The following is a 16,789-nucleotide window of genomic DNA, read 5'->3' on the forward strand; positions in this document are numbered from 1 at the left end:
GCAAACATTTTTGTTTTTTCAAAAGGTTGTGCCCTCAGTTTAGGTCTGCCTGTTTTGTTTCTCCCTCCCTTCCATTCTGTGTCCTCTAGCTTGGGAATTGATTCCCACTAGTAATTAGAATGGATTTGTGGACTCTCCATGCAATTGGAAAGAAAACAACACAATTTATGCTTACCTGAAAAAAATATTTTCTTTCCTGGCATGGAGGTTCCACGACCCGCCCTTGTCTAATTTCAAGGCGGCTTCTTTTTATTTTCTAAACTTCAGGCACCTCTAAACCCCTGGTGTCCTCTTCTCTTTCCGTATTCCCTCAGCTGAATGACTGGGGATTATGGGAAGTAAGAGGATACTTAAACCTTTACTGCGGTGTTCTTTGCCTCCTCCTGGTGGCCAGGAGTTGAATTTCCCACTAGTAATTCGAATGGATTAATGGACTCTCCATGCCAGGAAAGAAAAGAGTTTATCAGGTATGCATGAATTTAGATTTTGACTTTAGTGTCACTTTAAGTAGATTTTAGCATGGACGGGTCAGAATTACCTTTTATGTATTTACTATAGTTACTGCTTATACTTTAAAAATTCATTGTGATACATATAAACCTCTTTTATGCATTATTAAAATGTGTATTGAATCCTTTTTTTTTTTATTAATTAATTATTTTTATAAAAAGGTTGCGCTTTTGTCTCTAGGGTATGAATCATCTCATCACTTCACTTCAAAACCAATTGAACGTCCTAGCAATGGAGACAAATCAAAACTTTTCTGGGCTTTTGGCAAAGCAAGAAAATTTAAAGAAATCTAATAGCTGCTTTCAAGAAGATATAGATGGGTAAGATGTATAGTAATAAAAAAATATATATAACACTCAACAGAGGCCCTTTTTCTTCTTTTTCCCCCTATTACGTAACTTTGATACATTGTAAAATCTAGTATATAACTATGGAATTAGTATAAAACAAAGTCTTGTGTATAGCTTACTTTAAATGTTTGTATGATATGCTTTATTTTGTCTGGATTTGATTTTTGTTCACCCTTCCCCCGCACCTTTGAAAGGCAGCAGTATTTTCTCATGCAGCGTTTCCAACCTTTTTACAGGTTACGTAAGTATTTTGGCCTCTGTGTGTTGCTCTGTATCTCTGCGCCATGCATTCTGTCTTCCAAATGAGAAGCATGCATACATGTGTATTCTCCCATCACTGGCTGTATGTTCATTTGGAGCAAAATGGGGATGTAGTCACTTGTGTATATCAATTGGAAATCCCACAGCAAATACATAAATCACCATCCAGGATAACCAGAATAAAAGTATCCCAAGAAAACTTGGAATCAAATTTATTAAAAAGTGTGTATACACTGTAAAAACAAAGCTGGAAGCATTTTGCAAGTTAGAACTCTGATTGTGTGGCCAGAGGAGAGCTAGCTGGGGAGCTCTTGAGGACCCAGACTGCCCTATATTGCACTTTGAGATTAGTGCTTAAAATGTGTGAGTAGCCCATATCAGGGGGACCTGTGTGAAGGGACCTGTATACTGAAGTTACTGTGCCATTGGACCGCCTTCTTTTTTATTCTTCATTCCATATACTGAAAGTGTTGATGACCTACAAAGAAGTGCATATATACATCAATAGATTAGACATTTTCTGAAAAAGAAAAAAAAAAGATTGGCTTAATTTTTTGAAGATGCCAAAGCAATATCAATATATAGTTAGCTGCCAAATTTTCTGTTCTGGAGATAACCTATTTTAGATCAGTGTTTTTCAATTGAAGTCCTCAGTACACAAACACTCCAGATTTTTAGGATTACCTTAGGTGTGTGCCGGTTAATAACAATGAATACTGATCAGCTGATCATTTCACCTTTACTCTAGTTCAGATATTCTGAAAACCTGACCTGTTAAGTGTTTGAGGGCTAAAATTGAGAAACACTGCTTTGGACATTAAAATGGAACATTGCAGAAGAAACATGATCTAAACATTATTGTATCTAATACTATTCCACTTTAATCAGATATGTTTTGCTTTGGTACTATTTTTAGTGCATGGTGAAAGAATGTAAAAAATGTGGGGTTTTTTAAAAAAAAAAATCATATGTTTGAGTCTTTACTTTCCTTCTTAGCCCATTTGTAAATCTTTTCTTGCTACACCTTTTAGATTTGTATACCTTTTTGTTCTCTCAGACTTTCTTCAGATCTCATCTTGGCTACATCATCCCATCAGAAATTTGTGAGTCAGTCTCAGGACATGGCTACGGAGGTCAGGGATCTCACTGGCTCCAATCTGAGCACCCTGGAGGAGTCCACCAGGCAGTGTGGGCATCTTAGCAGCACCATTAATGCCATCTCTCAGAATACAGAAGAGTGGTGTGAAAATGCCAGTGTCCAGGTTGGCTCCTTTGCAGATCAGAATATGTGCTATCTACAAGCTACTAAAGCACAGCTCCAGGACCTACAGAAGGTAAGAAGGCAACTGCAAATGACCCATTGTGTGAATACCTCTTTCCTCCTATGTATAGTATCATCCATTATGAATCAACCTCCCAATGAACAAACAGTTTATATTTTGTTTCATCCAATCACAGAATGTAGAAGACTGTTGTGGCTCATCGGTGACTGAGATTACTGAACATGTGAACCATCAGTGTCTAGCTGAGGAGAAGGCTCTGGGCATCCTATTAGAGCAGGTCAACGATGACAAGCTAATGCTTGTAGACCAAAAGTTAGAACTTCAAAAGCATGCTCAGATGGCTCTCAATAAAGTGTACTCCTATCTTATGGAAGAGCTCAAACATGACATCCCAACTGGTGAGAATATAAAACTTGTCATGTTGACTTTTACACAGCACCTCATTTACATCTTAAAATATGAGAAACAAAGGGTATATTGTGGATCCAACAATAATCCAAAATACATCAAATCCTATTCTGTTTTTGTGGAACGTCAGTTAAGGGGTTGGTTGATCTTTGCTTCTCATCCAATAATCTTACAGGGGCGCTATCTTTTAAAGCAGAGGTAGATAAATATATATAAAAATGTAGACTCAATCCTTAATATTAAGGAGGTAGCTGCACAACTTAATGGGACCAAAATGTTAGCAGCCTTTGCTCCCAGGATTTATTAAGCCATGTCTTAAAGGGACATATTAAATATCATCTGATTAGTTTTTTGGCAATCTACTTCTGTGTAGCTGTGGTGTCCTATGTATTTTAGTGTTTGGGATGTGCTACACATTTGCTGACCATGTACTTTCAGCACCAATAACATCGCACAGCACTCTGTGCAACCTATGGCAGGATTTTTACTGTTTCGCACTGACTCTGGCAGTGTTAACATTTTTAATTTAAGCAGTTTTGTAAATGGGAACCTTGAAAAAATCCTTCTTGTATTTTGAAATGAGTTGTTTAGAAGAATACCTTAGTTGTGTAAGGGTGTTTTTTTTTTTTTTTTTTTTTTTCCCCCCCCTTTTAACCTCTTTCCTAAATTCAGTGGAATAAATTGTGTATTACAGGCAGGACTCCTCAGAGGAGGGATTTTAATTATCCATCTTTGCTAATGAAGACAAAGTCCCGAGAATTGCTACTGAAGCAATTCAGGCAACAGCAAGAGGATCTCATGGCTCTCATTGCTAGCACCGATTGTATGGTAGAGGAGCCTGTTGACCAGGTAAATAATGGAGTAGCTGCAAGGGATTTGTATTGGATATTCAGATTCATGCAAACAAAAAAACTCTAAAATTTTCTTCAACCGTTCCATATTAAAGGGACAGTAAGCACCTTGAGCTATTAATATAAAATGTTTTAGTTATGAGAAATTAAAGGGACACTCAATCAAAATTAAACTTTCATTATTCAGATAGAGCATGCTATTTTAAACAATTTTCCAAATTACTTACATTAACAAAATGTGCACAGTCTTTTTATATTTAAACTTTTTGAGTCACCAGCTCCTACTGAGCATGTGCAAGAATAAGCGTGTATGCATTTGTGAATGGCTGTTGGCTATCACATGGTACGTGTATGCATTTGTGATTGGCTGATGTCTGTCACATGGTACAGGGGGAGTGGAAAAAGACAACTTTTATAATGGTCAGAAAAAAAATCTACTCATTTGAAGTTTAGACTAAGTGCTATTGTATTGTCTTGTTATCTTGCATTTGTTGATTATGCAAATCTAGAGTGTTGACTGGTCCTTTAAACCATTTTGCAATATACTTTTATTATTTGTTGTCCCCTTTTAATGTAATTTAGTTCTGCAAATAGAGCATTTTCTAATTCTTAGAACTTGAAATCCACCGTGCTGACTTATCAAGGCCTGACCTGCTACATATCTTTCCCTAATTGGCTTTAACTAATAACTGCAAATCATTTAATTTCTCTTGTTAAGTGTATCCAGTCCACGGATCATCCATTACTTGTGGGATATTCTCCTTCCCAACAGGAAGTTGCAAGAGGATCACCCACAGCAGAGCTGCTATATAGCTCCTCCCCTCACTGCCATATCCAGTCATTCTCTTGCAACTCTCAACAAAGATGGACGTAGTAAGAGAGTGGTGTATTATAGTTAGTTTTTTAACTTCAATCAAAAGTTTATTTTTAAATGGTACCGGAGTGTACTGTTTATCTCAGGCAGTATTTAGAAGAAGAATCTGCCTGCATTTTCTATGATCTTAGCAGAAGTAACTAAGATCCATGGCTGTTCTCACATATTCTGAGGAGTGAGGTAACTTCAGAGAGGGAATGGCGTGCAGGTTTTCCTGCAATAAGGTATGTGCAGTTAATATATTTCTAGGGATGGAATTTGCTAGAAAAATGCTGCTGATACCGGATTAATGTAAGTTAAGCCTTAAATGCAGTGATAGCGACTGGTATCAGGCTTATTAACAGAGATACATACTCTTATAAAAGTGATATATAAAACGTTTGCTGGCATGTTTAATCGTTTTTATATATGTTTGGTGACAAAACTTATTGGGGCCTAGTTTTTTTCCACATGGCTGGTTTAATTTTTGCCTAGAAACATGCTTTCCACTGTTGCAATATGAGTGGGAAGGGCCTATTTTAGTGCTTTTCTGTGCAGCTAAAAATACTGACAGAGACATTCAGCTTCCCTCTGCATGATACAGGACATCTCTGAAGGGCTCAAAAGGCTTCAAAGTCGTGTTTGAGGAGGGTAACAATCACAGTAGACTGTGGCAGTTGTTGTGACTGTTTAAAAAACGTTTTTGTCATTTATTATTCTGTTTTTGTTATTAAGGGTTTAATCATCCATTTGCAAGTGGGTGCAATGTTCTGCTGACTTGTTACATACACTGTAAAAATTTTGTTAGTGTAACGGCCTTTTTTCACTGTTATTTCAAATTTTGTCAATTTGTTTCTCTTAAAGGCACAGTAAAAATTTTTATATTGCTTGATAACTTGCTTTAAAGTGTTTTCCAAGCTTGCTAGTCTCATTGCTAGTCTGTACAAACATGTCAAACAGAGGATACTTGTTCATTATGTTTAAAAGCCATGGTGGAGCCCCATAGGAGAATGTGTACTAAATGTATTGATTTCACCTTAAACAGTAAAGATCAGTCTTTATCTATAAAAGAATTGTCACCAGAGGGGTCTGTCGAGGGGGAAGTTATGCCGACTAACTCTCCCCACGTGTCGGACCCTTCGCCTCCCGCTCAAGGGACGCACGCTAATATGGCGCAAAGTACATCAGGGACGCCCATAGCGATTACTTTGCAGGACATGGCTGCAATCATGAATTATACCCTGTCAGAGGTATTATCCAGATTGCCTGAATTAAGAGGCAAGCGAGATAGCTCTGGGGTTAGACAAGATACAGAGCGCGTAGATGCTGTAAGAGCCATGTCTGATACTGCGTCACAATATGCAGAACCTGAGGACGGAGAGCTTCAGTCTGTGGGTGACGTCTCTGATTCGGGGAGACCTGATTCAGAGATTTATAATTTAAAATTTAAGCTTGAGAACCTCCGTGTATTGCTTGGGGAGGTATTAGCTGCTCTGAATGACTGTGACACAATTGCAGTGCCAGAGAAATTGTGTAGGCTGGATAAATACTATGCAGTGCCGGTGTGCACTGATGTTTTTCCAATACCTAAAAGGCTTACAGAAATTATTAGTAAGGAATGGGATAGGCCCGGTGTGCCCTTTTCCCCACCTCCTATATTTAGAAAAATGTTTCCAATAGATGCCACTACACGGGACTTATGGCAGACTGTCCCTAAGGTGGAGGGAGCAGTTTCTACTTTATCAAAGCGTACCACTATCCCGGTTGAGGACAGTTGTGCTTTTTCAGATCCAATGGATAAAAAATTAGAGGGTTACCTTAAGAAAATGTTTATTCAACAAGGTTTTATTTTACAGCCCCTTGCATGCATTGCGCCTGTCACTGCTGCGGCGGCATTCTGGTTTGAGGCCATCCATACAGCTCCATTGACTGAAATTGTTGACAAGCTTAGAACTCTTAAGCTAGCTAACTCATTTGTTTCTGATGCCATTGTTCATTTGACTAAACTAACGGCTAAGAATTCCGGATTCGCCATCCAGGCGCGTAGGGCTCTATGGCTCAAATCCTGGTCAGCTGATGTGACTTCAAAGTCAAAATTACTCAACATTCCTTTCAAGGGGCAGACCTTATTCGGGCCTGGTTTGAAAGAAATTATTGCTGACATTACTGGAGGTAGGGGTCATACCCTTCCTCAGGACAGGGCCAAATCAAAGGCCAAACAGTCTAATTTTCGTGCCTTTCGAAATTTCAAGGCAGGTGCAGCATCAACTTCCTCTGCTTCAAAACAAGAGGGAACTTTTGCTCAATCCAAGCAGGCCTGGAAACCTAACCAGTCCTGGAACAAGGGCAAGCAGGCCAGAAAGCCTGCTGCTGCCTCTAAGACAGCAGGAAGGAGCGGCCCCCTATCCGACAACGGATCTAGTGGGGGGCAGACTCTCTCTCTTCGCCCAGGCGTGGGCAAGAGATGTTCAGGATCCCTGGGCGTTGGAGATCATATCTCAGGGATATCTTCTGGACTTCAAAGCTTCTCCTCCACAAGGGAGATTTCACCTTTCAAGATTATCTGCAAACCAGATAAAGAAAGAGCCATTCCTAAGCTGCGTACAAGATCTCCTTGTAATGGGAGTGATCCATCCAGTTCCGCGGACGGAACAAGGACAGGGGTTTTATTCAAATCTGTTTGTGGTTCCCAAAAAAGAGGGAACCTTCAGACCAATTTTGGATTTAAAGATCCTAAACAAATTCCTCAGTTCCGTCATTCAAGATGGAAACTATTCGAAACATTTTACCCATGATCCAAGAGGGTCAGTACATGACCACAGTAAACTTAAAGGATGCCTACCTTCACATTCCGATTCACAAGAATCATCATCAGTTCCTGAGGTTTGCCTTTCTAGACAGGCATTACCAATTTGTAGCTCTTCCATTCGCGTTGGCTACAGCCCCAAGAATTTTTACAAAGGTTCTGGGCTCACTTCTGGCGGTCCTTAGACTGCGAGGCATAGCGGTGGCTCCTTACCTGGACGATATCCTGATACAGGCGTCAAGCTTTCAAATTGCCAAATCTCATACAGAGATAGTTCTGGCATTCCTGAGGTCGCATGGGGGGAAAGTGAACGAAGAAAAGAGTAATCTATCTCCTCTCACGAGGGTTTCCTTCCTAGGGACTCTAATAGATTCTGTAGAAATGAAAATTTACCTGACGGAGTCCAGGTTATCAAAACTTCTAAATGCTTGCCGTGTTCTTCACTCCATTCCGCGCCCCACGGTGGCTCAGTGCATGGAAGTAATCGGCTTAATGGTAGCGGCGATGGACATAGTGCCATTCGCGTGCCTGCATCTCAGACCGCTGCAATTATGCATGCTCAGTCAGTGGAATGGGGATTACAGATTTGTCCCCTCTACTAAATCTGGATCAGGAAACCAGAGATTCTCTTCTCTGGTGGTTATCTCGGGCCCATCTGTCCAAGGGTATGACCTTTCGCAGACCAGATTGGACAATTGTAACAACAGATCCCAGCCTTCTAGGTTGGGGTGCAGTCTGGAACTCCCAAAGAAACTCCTCCCAATAAATATTCTGGAGTTAAGAGCGATATTCAATGCTCTTCTGGCTTGGCCTCAGCTAGCAACACTGAGGTTCATCAGATTTCAGTCGGACAACATCACGACTGTGGCTTACATCAACCATCAAGGGGGAACCAGGAGTTCCCTAGCGATGTCAGAAGTCTCCAAGATAATTCGCTGGGCAGAGACTCATTCTTGCCACCTTTCAGCGATCCATATCCCAGGTGTAGAGAACTGGGAGGCGGATTTTCTAAGTCGTCAGACTTTTCATCCGGGGGAATGGGAACTCCATCCGGAGGTGTTTGCTCAATTGGTTCTCCGTTGGGGCAAACCAGAATTGGATCTCATGGCGTCTCGCCAGAACGCCAAGTTTCCTTGTTATGGATCCAGGTCCAGGGGCCCAGAAGCGGCACTGATAGATGCTCTAGTAGCGCCTTGGTTCTTCAACCTGGCTTATGTGTTTCCACCGTTTCCTCTGCTCCCTCGTCTGATTGCCAAAATCAAACAGGAAAGAGCATCGGTGATATTGATGGCGCCTGCGTGGCCACGCAGGACCTGGTATGCAGACCTAGTGGACATGTCATCCTTACCACCATGGACTCTGCCTCTGAGACAAGACCTTCTAATACAATGTCCTTTCTCTGAGACTGACTGCATGGAGATTGAACGCTTGATCCTATCAAAGCGTGGCTTCTCCGAGTCAGTAATTGATACCTTTAATACAGGCACGAAAGCCTGTCACCAGGAAAATTTACCACAAGATATGGCGTAAATATCTTCATTGTTGTGAATCCAAGAATTACTCATGGAGTAGGGTTAGGATTCCTAGGATATTGTCCTTCCTCCAAGAGGGTTTGGACAAAGGATTATCAGCTAGTTCTTTAAAGGGACAGATTTCTGCTCTGTCTATTCTTTTACACAAGCGTCTGGCAGAAGTTCCAGACGTTCAGGCATTTTGTCAGGCTTTAGTTAGAATTAAACCTGTTGCTCCTCCATGGAGCTTAAACTTGGTTCTTAAAGTTCTTCAAGGGGTTTCCGTTTGAACCCCTTCATTCTATTGATATCAAACTTCTTTCATGGAAAGTTCTTTTTTCTGATGGCTATTTCCTCGGCTCGAAGAGTCTCGGAGTTATCTGCCTTACATTGTGATTCACCTTATCTGATCTTTCATTCAGATACAGTTGTTCTGCGTACAAAACCTGGGTTTTTACCTAAGGTGGTTTCTAACAAGAATATCAATCAAGAGATTGTTGTTCCATCATTATGTCCTAATCCTTCTTCAAAGAAGGAACGTCTTTTGCATAATCTAGACGTAGTCCGTGCCTTGAAGTTTTACTTACAGGCTACTAAAGATTTTCGCCAAACATCTAACCTCTTTGTTGTTTACTCTGGACAGAGGAGAGGTCAGAAGGCCTCGGCGACCTCTCTTTCTTTTTGGCTTCGGAGTATAATCCGTTTAGCCTATGAGACTGCTGGACAGATTACAGCTCATTCTACTAGAGCTGTGGCTTCTACCTGGGCCTTTAAAAATGAGGCCTCTGTTGAACAGATTTGCAAGGCTGCAACCTGGTCTTCCCTTCATATTTTTTCCAAATTTGATACTTTTGCTTCTTCGGAGGCTGTTTTTGGGAGACAGGTTCTACAGGCAGTGGTTCCTTCCGTTTAAGTTCCTGCCTTGTCCCTCCCATCATCCGTGTACTTTAGCTTTGGTATTGGTATCCCACAAGTAATGGATGATCCGTGGACTGGATACACTTAACAAGAGAAAACATAATTTATGCTTACCTGATAAATTTATTTCTCTTGTAGTGTATCCAGTCCACGGCCCGCCCTGTCCTTTTCAGGCAGGTCTCAATTTTAATTGAACTACAGTCACCACTGCACCCTATGGTTTCTCCTTTCTCGTCTTGTTTCGGTCGAATGACTGGATATGGCAGTGAGGGGAGGAGCTATATAGCAGCTCTGCTGTGGGTGATCCTCTTGCAACTTCCTGTTGGGAAGGAGAATATCCCACAAGTAATGGATGATCTGTGGACTGGATACACTACAAGAGAAATAAATTTATCAGGTAAGCATAAATTATGTTTTTATACTAACAAGCAACACAACAGAAATGTCTTGTAGTTACATGGTATTTAATGTTCTTTTAAATGTTTTAGTTGATTATTTTTGCATAATTTTTTTTTTATGTTTATATATATTTCCTCAGTCCTCTAAATAGTGACTAAAAATCTAAGCCCGGTCTTCACATTATAGATTTGTTATTAAATTGCAATGGACCTGTTCAGTGTGCCTAGTTAATAAAAACATTTATTTTCAGCTCTTGATTTTACTAGTGTAAAAATAAAAAAATACACTGCTGTATTTTTTTTTTTATTTTTTTTTTTTACTATTATGATTATTATTATGGTTTTTACATGGATATTCTAGTGTTAATGTTTTTCTGTTTGTCTGTATAATGTCTTTGTATGCATTTGCTTCAATGAGGTCTTGGTTTACTTGTCTGTTTTGTAAACTACTTTATTTTCTCCAACATAGGTGTGTCCGGTCCACGGCGTCATCCTTACTTGTGGGATATTCTCTTCCCCAACAGGAAATGGCAAAGAGCCCAGCAAAGCTGGTCACATGATCCCTCCTAGGCTCCGCCTTCCCCAGTCATTCTCTTTGCCGTTGTACAGGCAACATCTCCACGGAGATGGCTTAGAGTTTTTTGGTGTTTAAATGTAGTTTTTATTCTTCAATCAAGAGTTTGTTATTTTAAAATAGTGCTGGTATGTACTATTTACTCTGAAACAGAAAAGAGATGAAGATTTCTGTTTGTAAGAGGAAAATGATTTTAGCAACCGTTACTAAAATCGATGGCTGTTTCCACACGGGACTGTTGAGAGGAATTAACTTCAGTTGGGGGAAACAGTGAGCAGACTTTTGCTGCTTGAGGTATGACACATTTCTAACAAGACTTGGTAATGCTGGAAGCTGTCATTTTCCCTATGGGATCCGGTAAGCCATTTTTATTAAATAAGAATAAAGGGCTTCACAAGGGCTTTAAAGACTGGTAGACATTTTTCTGGGCTAAAACGATTGATTTATAAGCATTTTTAATAGTTTATAGCTTTGAGGAGTTATTTTATTCTTGGGAATTATGTTAAATAACCGGCAGGCACTGTATTGGACACCTTTTTCACTGAGGGCCTTCTCTAATCATAGGCAGAGCCTCATTTTCGCGCCACTAATGCGCAGTTGTTTTTGGGAAGCAAGGCATGCAGATGCATGTGTGAGGAGCTCAGATACATAGAAAAAGCTTACTGAAGGCGTCATTTGGTATCGTATTCCCCTCTGGGCTTGGTTGGGTCTCAGCAAAGCAGATACCAGGGACTGTATAGGGGTTAAATATAAAAACGGCTCCGGTTCCGTTATTTTATGAGTTAAAGCTTTCAAATTTGGTGTGCAATACTTTTAAGGCTTTAAGACACTGTGGTGAAATTTTGGTGAATTTTGAACAATTCCTTCATACTTTTTCACATATTCAGTAATAAAGTGTGTTAAGTTTAAAATTTAAAGTGACAGTAACGGTTTTATTTTAAAACGTTTTTTGTACTTTGTTATCAAGTTTATGCCTGTTTAACATGTCTGAACTATCAGATAGACTATGTTCTGTATGTGAGGAAGCCAAGGTTCCTTCTCATTTAAATAGATGTGATTTATGTGACACAAAATTTAGAGAAAATGATGCCCAAGATGATTCCTCAAGTGAGGGGAGTAAGCATGGTACTGCATCATCCCCTCCTTCGTCTACGCCAGTCTTGCCCACACAGGAGGCCCCTAGTACATCTAGTGCGCCAATACTCCTTACTATGCAACAATTAACGGCTGTAATGGATAATTCTATCAAAAACATTTTAGCCAAAATGCCCACTTATCAGCGAAAGCGCGACTGCTCTGTTTTAGAAAATAGAGCATGAGGACGCTGATGATAATGGTTCTGACATGCCCCTACACCAGTCTGAGGGGGCCAGGGAGGTTTTGTCTGAGGGAGAAATTTCAGATTCAGGGAAAATTTCTCAACAAGCTGAACCTGATGTGATTACATTCAAATTTAAATTGGAACATCTCCGCGCTCTGCTTAAGGAGGTGTTGTCTACTCTGGATGATTGTGACAATTTGGTAATTCCAGAGAAATTATGTAAGATGGACAAATTCCTAGAGGTCCCGGGGCCCCCCGAAGCTTTTCCTATACCCAAGCGGGTGGCGGACATTGTAAACAAAGAATGGGAAAGGCCCGGCATACCTTTTGTCCCTCCCCCTATATTTAAGAAATTGTTTCCTATGGTCGACCCCAGAAAGGACTTATGGCAGTCAGTCCCCAAGGTCGAGGGGGCGGTTTCTACTCTAAACAAACGCACTACTATCCCTATAGAAGATAGTTGTGCTTTCAAAGATCCTATGGATAAAAAATTAGAGGGTTTGCTTAAAAAGATGTTTTTCTTTCATGTAATTAACAAGAGTCCATGAGCTAGTGACGTATGGGATATACATTCCTACCAGGAGGGGCAAAGTTTCCCAAACCTTAAAATGCCTATAAATACACCCCTCACCACACCCACAAATCAGTTTTACAAACTTTGCCTCCAAGGGAGGTGGTGAAGTAAGTTTGTGCTAGATTCTACGTTGATATGCGCTCCGCAGCAAGTTGGAGCCCGGTTTTCCTCTCAGCGTGCAGTGAATGTCAGAGGGATGTGAAGAGAGTATTGCCTATTGAATGCAGTGATCTCCTTCTACGGGGTCTATTTCATAAGGTTCTCTGTTATCGGTCGTAGAGATTCATCTCTTACCTCCCTTTTCAGATCGACGATATACTCTTATATTTACCATTTCCTCTACTGATTCTCGTTTCAGTATTGGTTTGGCTTTCTACAAACATGTAGATGAGTGTCCTGGGGTAAGTAAGTCTTATTTTCTGTGACACTCTAAGCTATGGTTGGGCACTTTATTTATAAAGTTCTAAATATATGTATTCAAACATTTATTTGCCTTGACTCAGAATGTTCAACTTTCCTTATTTCCAGACAGTCAGTTTCATATTTGGGATTATGCATTGAATTATCATATTTTTTCTTACCTCAAAAATTTGACTTTTTTCCCTGTGGGCTGTTAGGCTCGCGGGGGCTGAAAATGCTTCATTTTATTGCGTCATTCTTGGCGCGGACTTTTTTGGCGCAAGAATTCTTTTCCGTTTCCGGCGTCATACGTGTCGCCGGAAGTTGCGTCATTTTTTGACGTTATTTTGCGTCAAAGATGTCGGCGTTCCGGATGTGGCGTCATTTTTGGCGCCAAAAGCATTTAGGCGCCAAATAATGTGGGCGTCTTTTTTGGCGCTAAAAAATATGGGCGTCATTTTTGTCTCCACATTATTTAAGTCTCATTATTTATTGCTTCTGGTTGCTAGAAGCTTGTTCACTGGCATTTTTTCCCATTCCTGAAACTGTCATTTAAGGAATTTGATCAATTTTGCTTTATATGTTGTTTTTTTCTTTTACATATTGCAAGATGTTCCACGTTGCAACTGAGTCAGAAGATACTACAGGAAAATCACTGCACAGTGCTGGAGCTACCAAGCTAAGTCTGCTATAAACTTTTGGTATCTGTTTCTCCAACATAGGTGTGTCCGGTCCACGGCGTCATCCTTACTTGTGGGATATTCTCTTCCCCAACAGGAAATGGCAAAGAGCCCAGCAAAGCTGGTCACATGATCCCTCCCAGGCTCCGCCTACCCCAGTCATTCTCTTTGCCGTTGTACAGGCAACATCTCCACGGAGATGGCTTAGAGTTTTTTAGTGTTTAACTGTAGTTTTTATTATTCAATCAAGAGTTTGTTATTTTGAAATAGTGCTGGTATGTACTATTTACTCAGAAACAGAAAAGAGATGAAGATTTCTGTTTGTATGAGGAAAATGATTTTAGCAACCGTAACTAAAATCCATGGCTGTTCCACACAGGACTGTTGAGAGCAATTAACTTCAGTTGGGGGAACAGTGTGCAGTCTCTTGCTGCTTGAGGTATGACACATTCTAACAAGACGATGTAATGCTGGAAGCTGTCATTTTCCCTATGGGATCCGGTAAGCCATGTTTATTACGATCGTAAATAAGGGCTTCACAAGGGCTTATTAAGACTGTAGACTTTTTCTGGGCTAAATCGATTCATTATTAACACATATTTAGCCTTGAGGAATCATTTTATCTGGGTATTTTGATATAATAATATCGGCAGGCACTGTATTAGACACCTTATTCCTTAGGGGCTTTCCCAAAGCATAAGCAGAGCCTCATTTTCGCGCCGGTGTGGCGCACTTGTTTTTGAGAGGCATGGCATGCAGTCGCATGTGAGAGGAGCTTTGATACTTAGAAAAGACTTTCTGAAGGCGTCATTTGGTATCGTATTCCCCTTTGGGCTTGGTTGGGTCTCAGCAAAGCAGATACCAGGGACTGTAAAGGGGTTAAAGTTTAAAACGGCTCCGGTTCCGTTATTTTAAGGGTTAAAGCTTCCAAATTTGGTGTGCAATACTTTTAAGGCTTTAAGACACTGTGGTGAAAATTTGATAAATTTTGAACAATTCCTTCATGTTTTTTCGCAATTGCAGTAATAAAGTGTGTTCAGTTTAAAATTTAAAGTGACAGTAATGGTTTTATTTTAAAACGTTTTTGTACTTTGTTATCAAGTTTATGCCTGTTTAACATGTCTGAACTACCAGATAGACTGTGTTCTGAATGTGGGGAAAACAGAATTCCTATTCATTTAAATAAATGTGATTTATGTGATAATGACAATGATGCCCAAGATGATTCCTCAAGTGAGGGGAGTAAGCATGGTACTGCATCATTCCCTCCTTCGTCTACACGAGTCTTGCCCACTCAGGAGGCCCCTAGTACATCTAGCGCGCCAATACTCCTTACTATGCAACAATTAACGGCTGTAATGGATAATTCTGTCAAAAACATTTTAGCCAAAATAAACACTTGTCAGCGTAAGCGCGGCTGCTCTGTTTTAGATACTGAAGAGCATGACGACGCTGATATTAATATCTCTGAAGGGCCCCTAACCCAGTCTGATGGGGCCAGGGAGGTTTTGTCTGAGGGAGAAATTACTGATTCAGGGAACATTTCTCAACAGGCTGAACCTGATGTGATTGCATTTAAATTTAAGTTGGAACATCTCCGCATTCTGCTTAAGGAGGTATTATCCACTCTGGATGATTGTGACAAGTTGGTCATCCCAGAGAAACTATGTAAAATGGACAAGTTCCTAGAGGTGCCGGGGCTCCCAGAAGCTTTTCCTATACCCAAGCGGGTGGCGGACATTGTTAATAAAGAATGGGAGAGGCCAGGTATTCCTTTCGTCCCTCCCCCCATATTTAAAAAATTGTTTCCTATGGTCGACCCCAGAAAGGACTTATGGCAGACAGTCCCCAAGGTCGAGGGAGCGGTTTCCACTTTAAACAAACGCACCACTATACCCATAGAGGATAGTTGTGCTTTCAAAGATCCTATGGATAAAAAATTAGAAGGTTTGCTTAAAAAGATGTTTGTTCAGCAGGGTTACCTTCTACAACCAATTTCATGCATTGTCCCTGTCGCTACAGCCGCATGTTTCTGGTTCGATGAGCTGATAAAGGCGGTCGATAGTGATTCTCCTCCTTATGAGGAGATTATGGACAGAATCAATGCTCTCAAATTGGCTAATTCTTTCACCCTCGACGCCACTTTGCAATTGGCTAGGTTAGCGGCTAAGAATTCTGGGTTTGCTATTGTGGCGCGCAGAGCGCTTTGGTTGAAATCTTGGTCGGCTGATGCGTCTTCCAAGAACAAGCTACTTAACATTCCTTTCAAGGGGAAAACGCTGTTTGGCCCTGACTTGAAAGAGATTATCTCTGATATCACTGGGGGTAAGGGCCACGCCCTTCCTCAGGATCGGCCTTTCAAGGCAAAAAATAAACCTAATTTTCGTCCCTTTCGTAGAAACGGACCAGCCCAAGGTGCTACGTCCTCTAAGCAAGAGGGTAATACTTCTCAAGCCAAGCCAGCTTGGAGACCACTGCAAGGCTGGAACAAAGGAAAGCAGGCCAAGAAACCTGCCGCTGCTACCAAGACTGCATGAAATGTTGGCCCCCGATCCGGGACCGGATCTGGTGGGGGGCAGACTCTCTCTCTTCGCTCAGGCTTGGGCAAGAGATGTTCTGGATCCTTGGGCGCTAGAAATAGTCTCCCAAGGTTATCTTCTGGAATTCAAGGGACTTCCCCCAAGGGGGAGGTTCCACAGGTCTCAGTTGTCTTCAGACCACATAAAAAGACAGGCATTCTTACATTGTGTAGAAGACCTGTTAAAAATGGGAGTGATTCATCCTGTTCCATTAAGAGAACAAGGGATGGGGTTCTACTCCAATCTGTTCATAGTTCCCAAAAAAGAGGGAACGTTCAGACCAATCTTAGATCTCAAGATCTTAAACAAGTTTCTCAAGGTTCCATCGTTCAAGATGGAAACCATTCGAACTATTCTTCCTTCCATCCAGGAAGGTCAATTCATGACCACGGTGGATTTAAAGGATGCGTATCTACATATTCCTATCCACAAGGAACATCATCGGTTCCTAAGGTTCGCATTCCTGGACAAACATTACCAGTTCGTGGCGCTTCCTTTCGGATTAGCCACTGC

General features: G+C 40.9%; 1 protein-coding gene across 1 annotated transcript in view; it reads left to right on the forward strand.

Annotated features, from left to right (window-relative positions):
- KIF11 (kinesin family member 11) overlaps nt 1–16,789 on the forward strand; it is a 193,272-nt gene that overhangs the window by 111,943 nt on the left and 64,540 nt on the right. Inside the window, exons 18-21 of the mRNA XM_053692415.1 lie at nt 691–830; nt 2,179–2,455; nt 2,580–2,802; nt 3,507–3,661. Coding sequence (XP_053548390.1) covers nt 691–830; nt 2,179–2,455; nt 2,580–2,802; nt 3,507–3,661 — 795 coding nt within the window. The remainder of the gene's footprint in view (nt 1–690; nt 831–2,178; nt 2,456–2,579; nt 2,803–3,506; nt 3,662–16,789) is intronic.

This window comes from Bombina bombina, chromosome 9 (assembly GCF_027579735.1).
Source record: "Bombina bombina isolate aBomBom1 chromosome 9, aBomBom1.pri, whole genome shotgun sequence".
NCBI classification, from domain to species: Eukaryota; Metazoa; Chordata; class Amphibia; order Anura; family Bombinatoridae; genus Bombina; species Bombina bombina.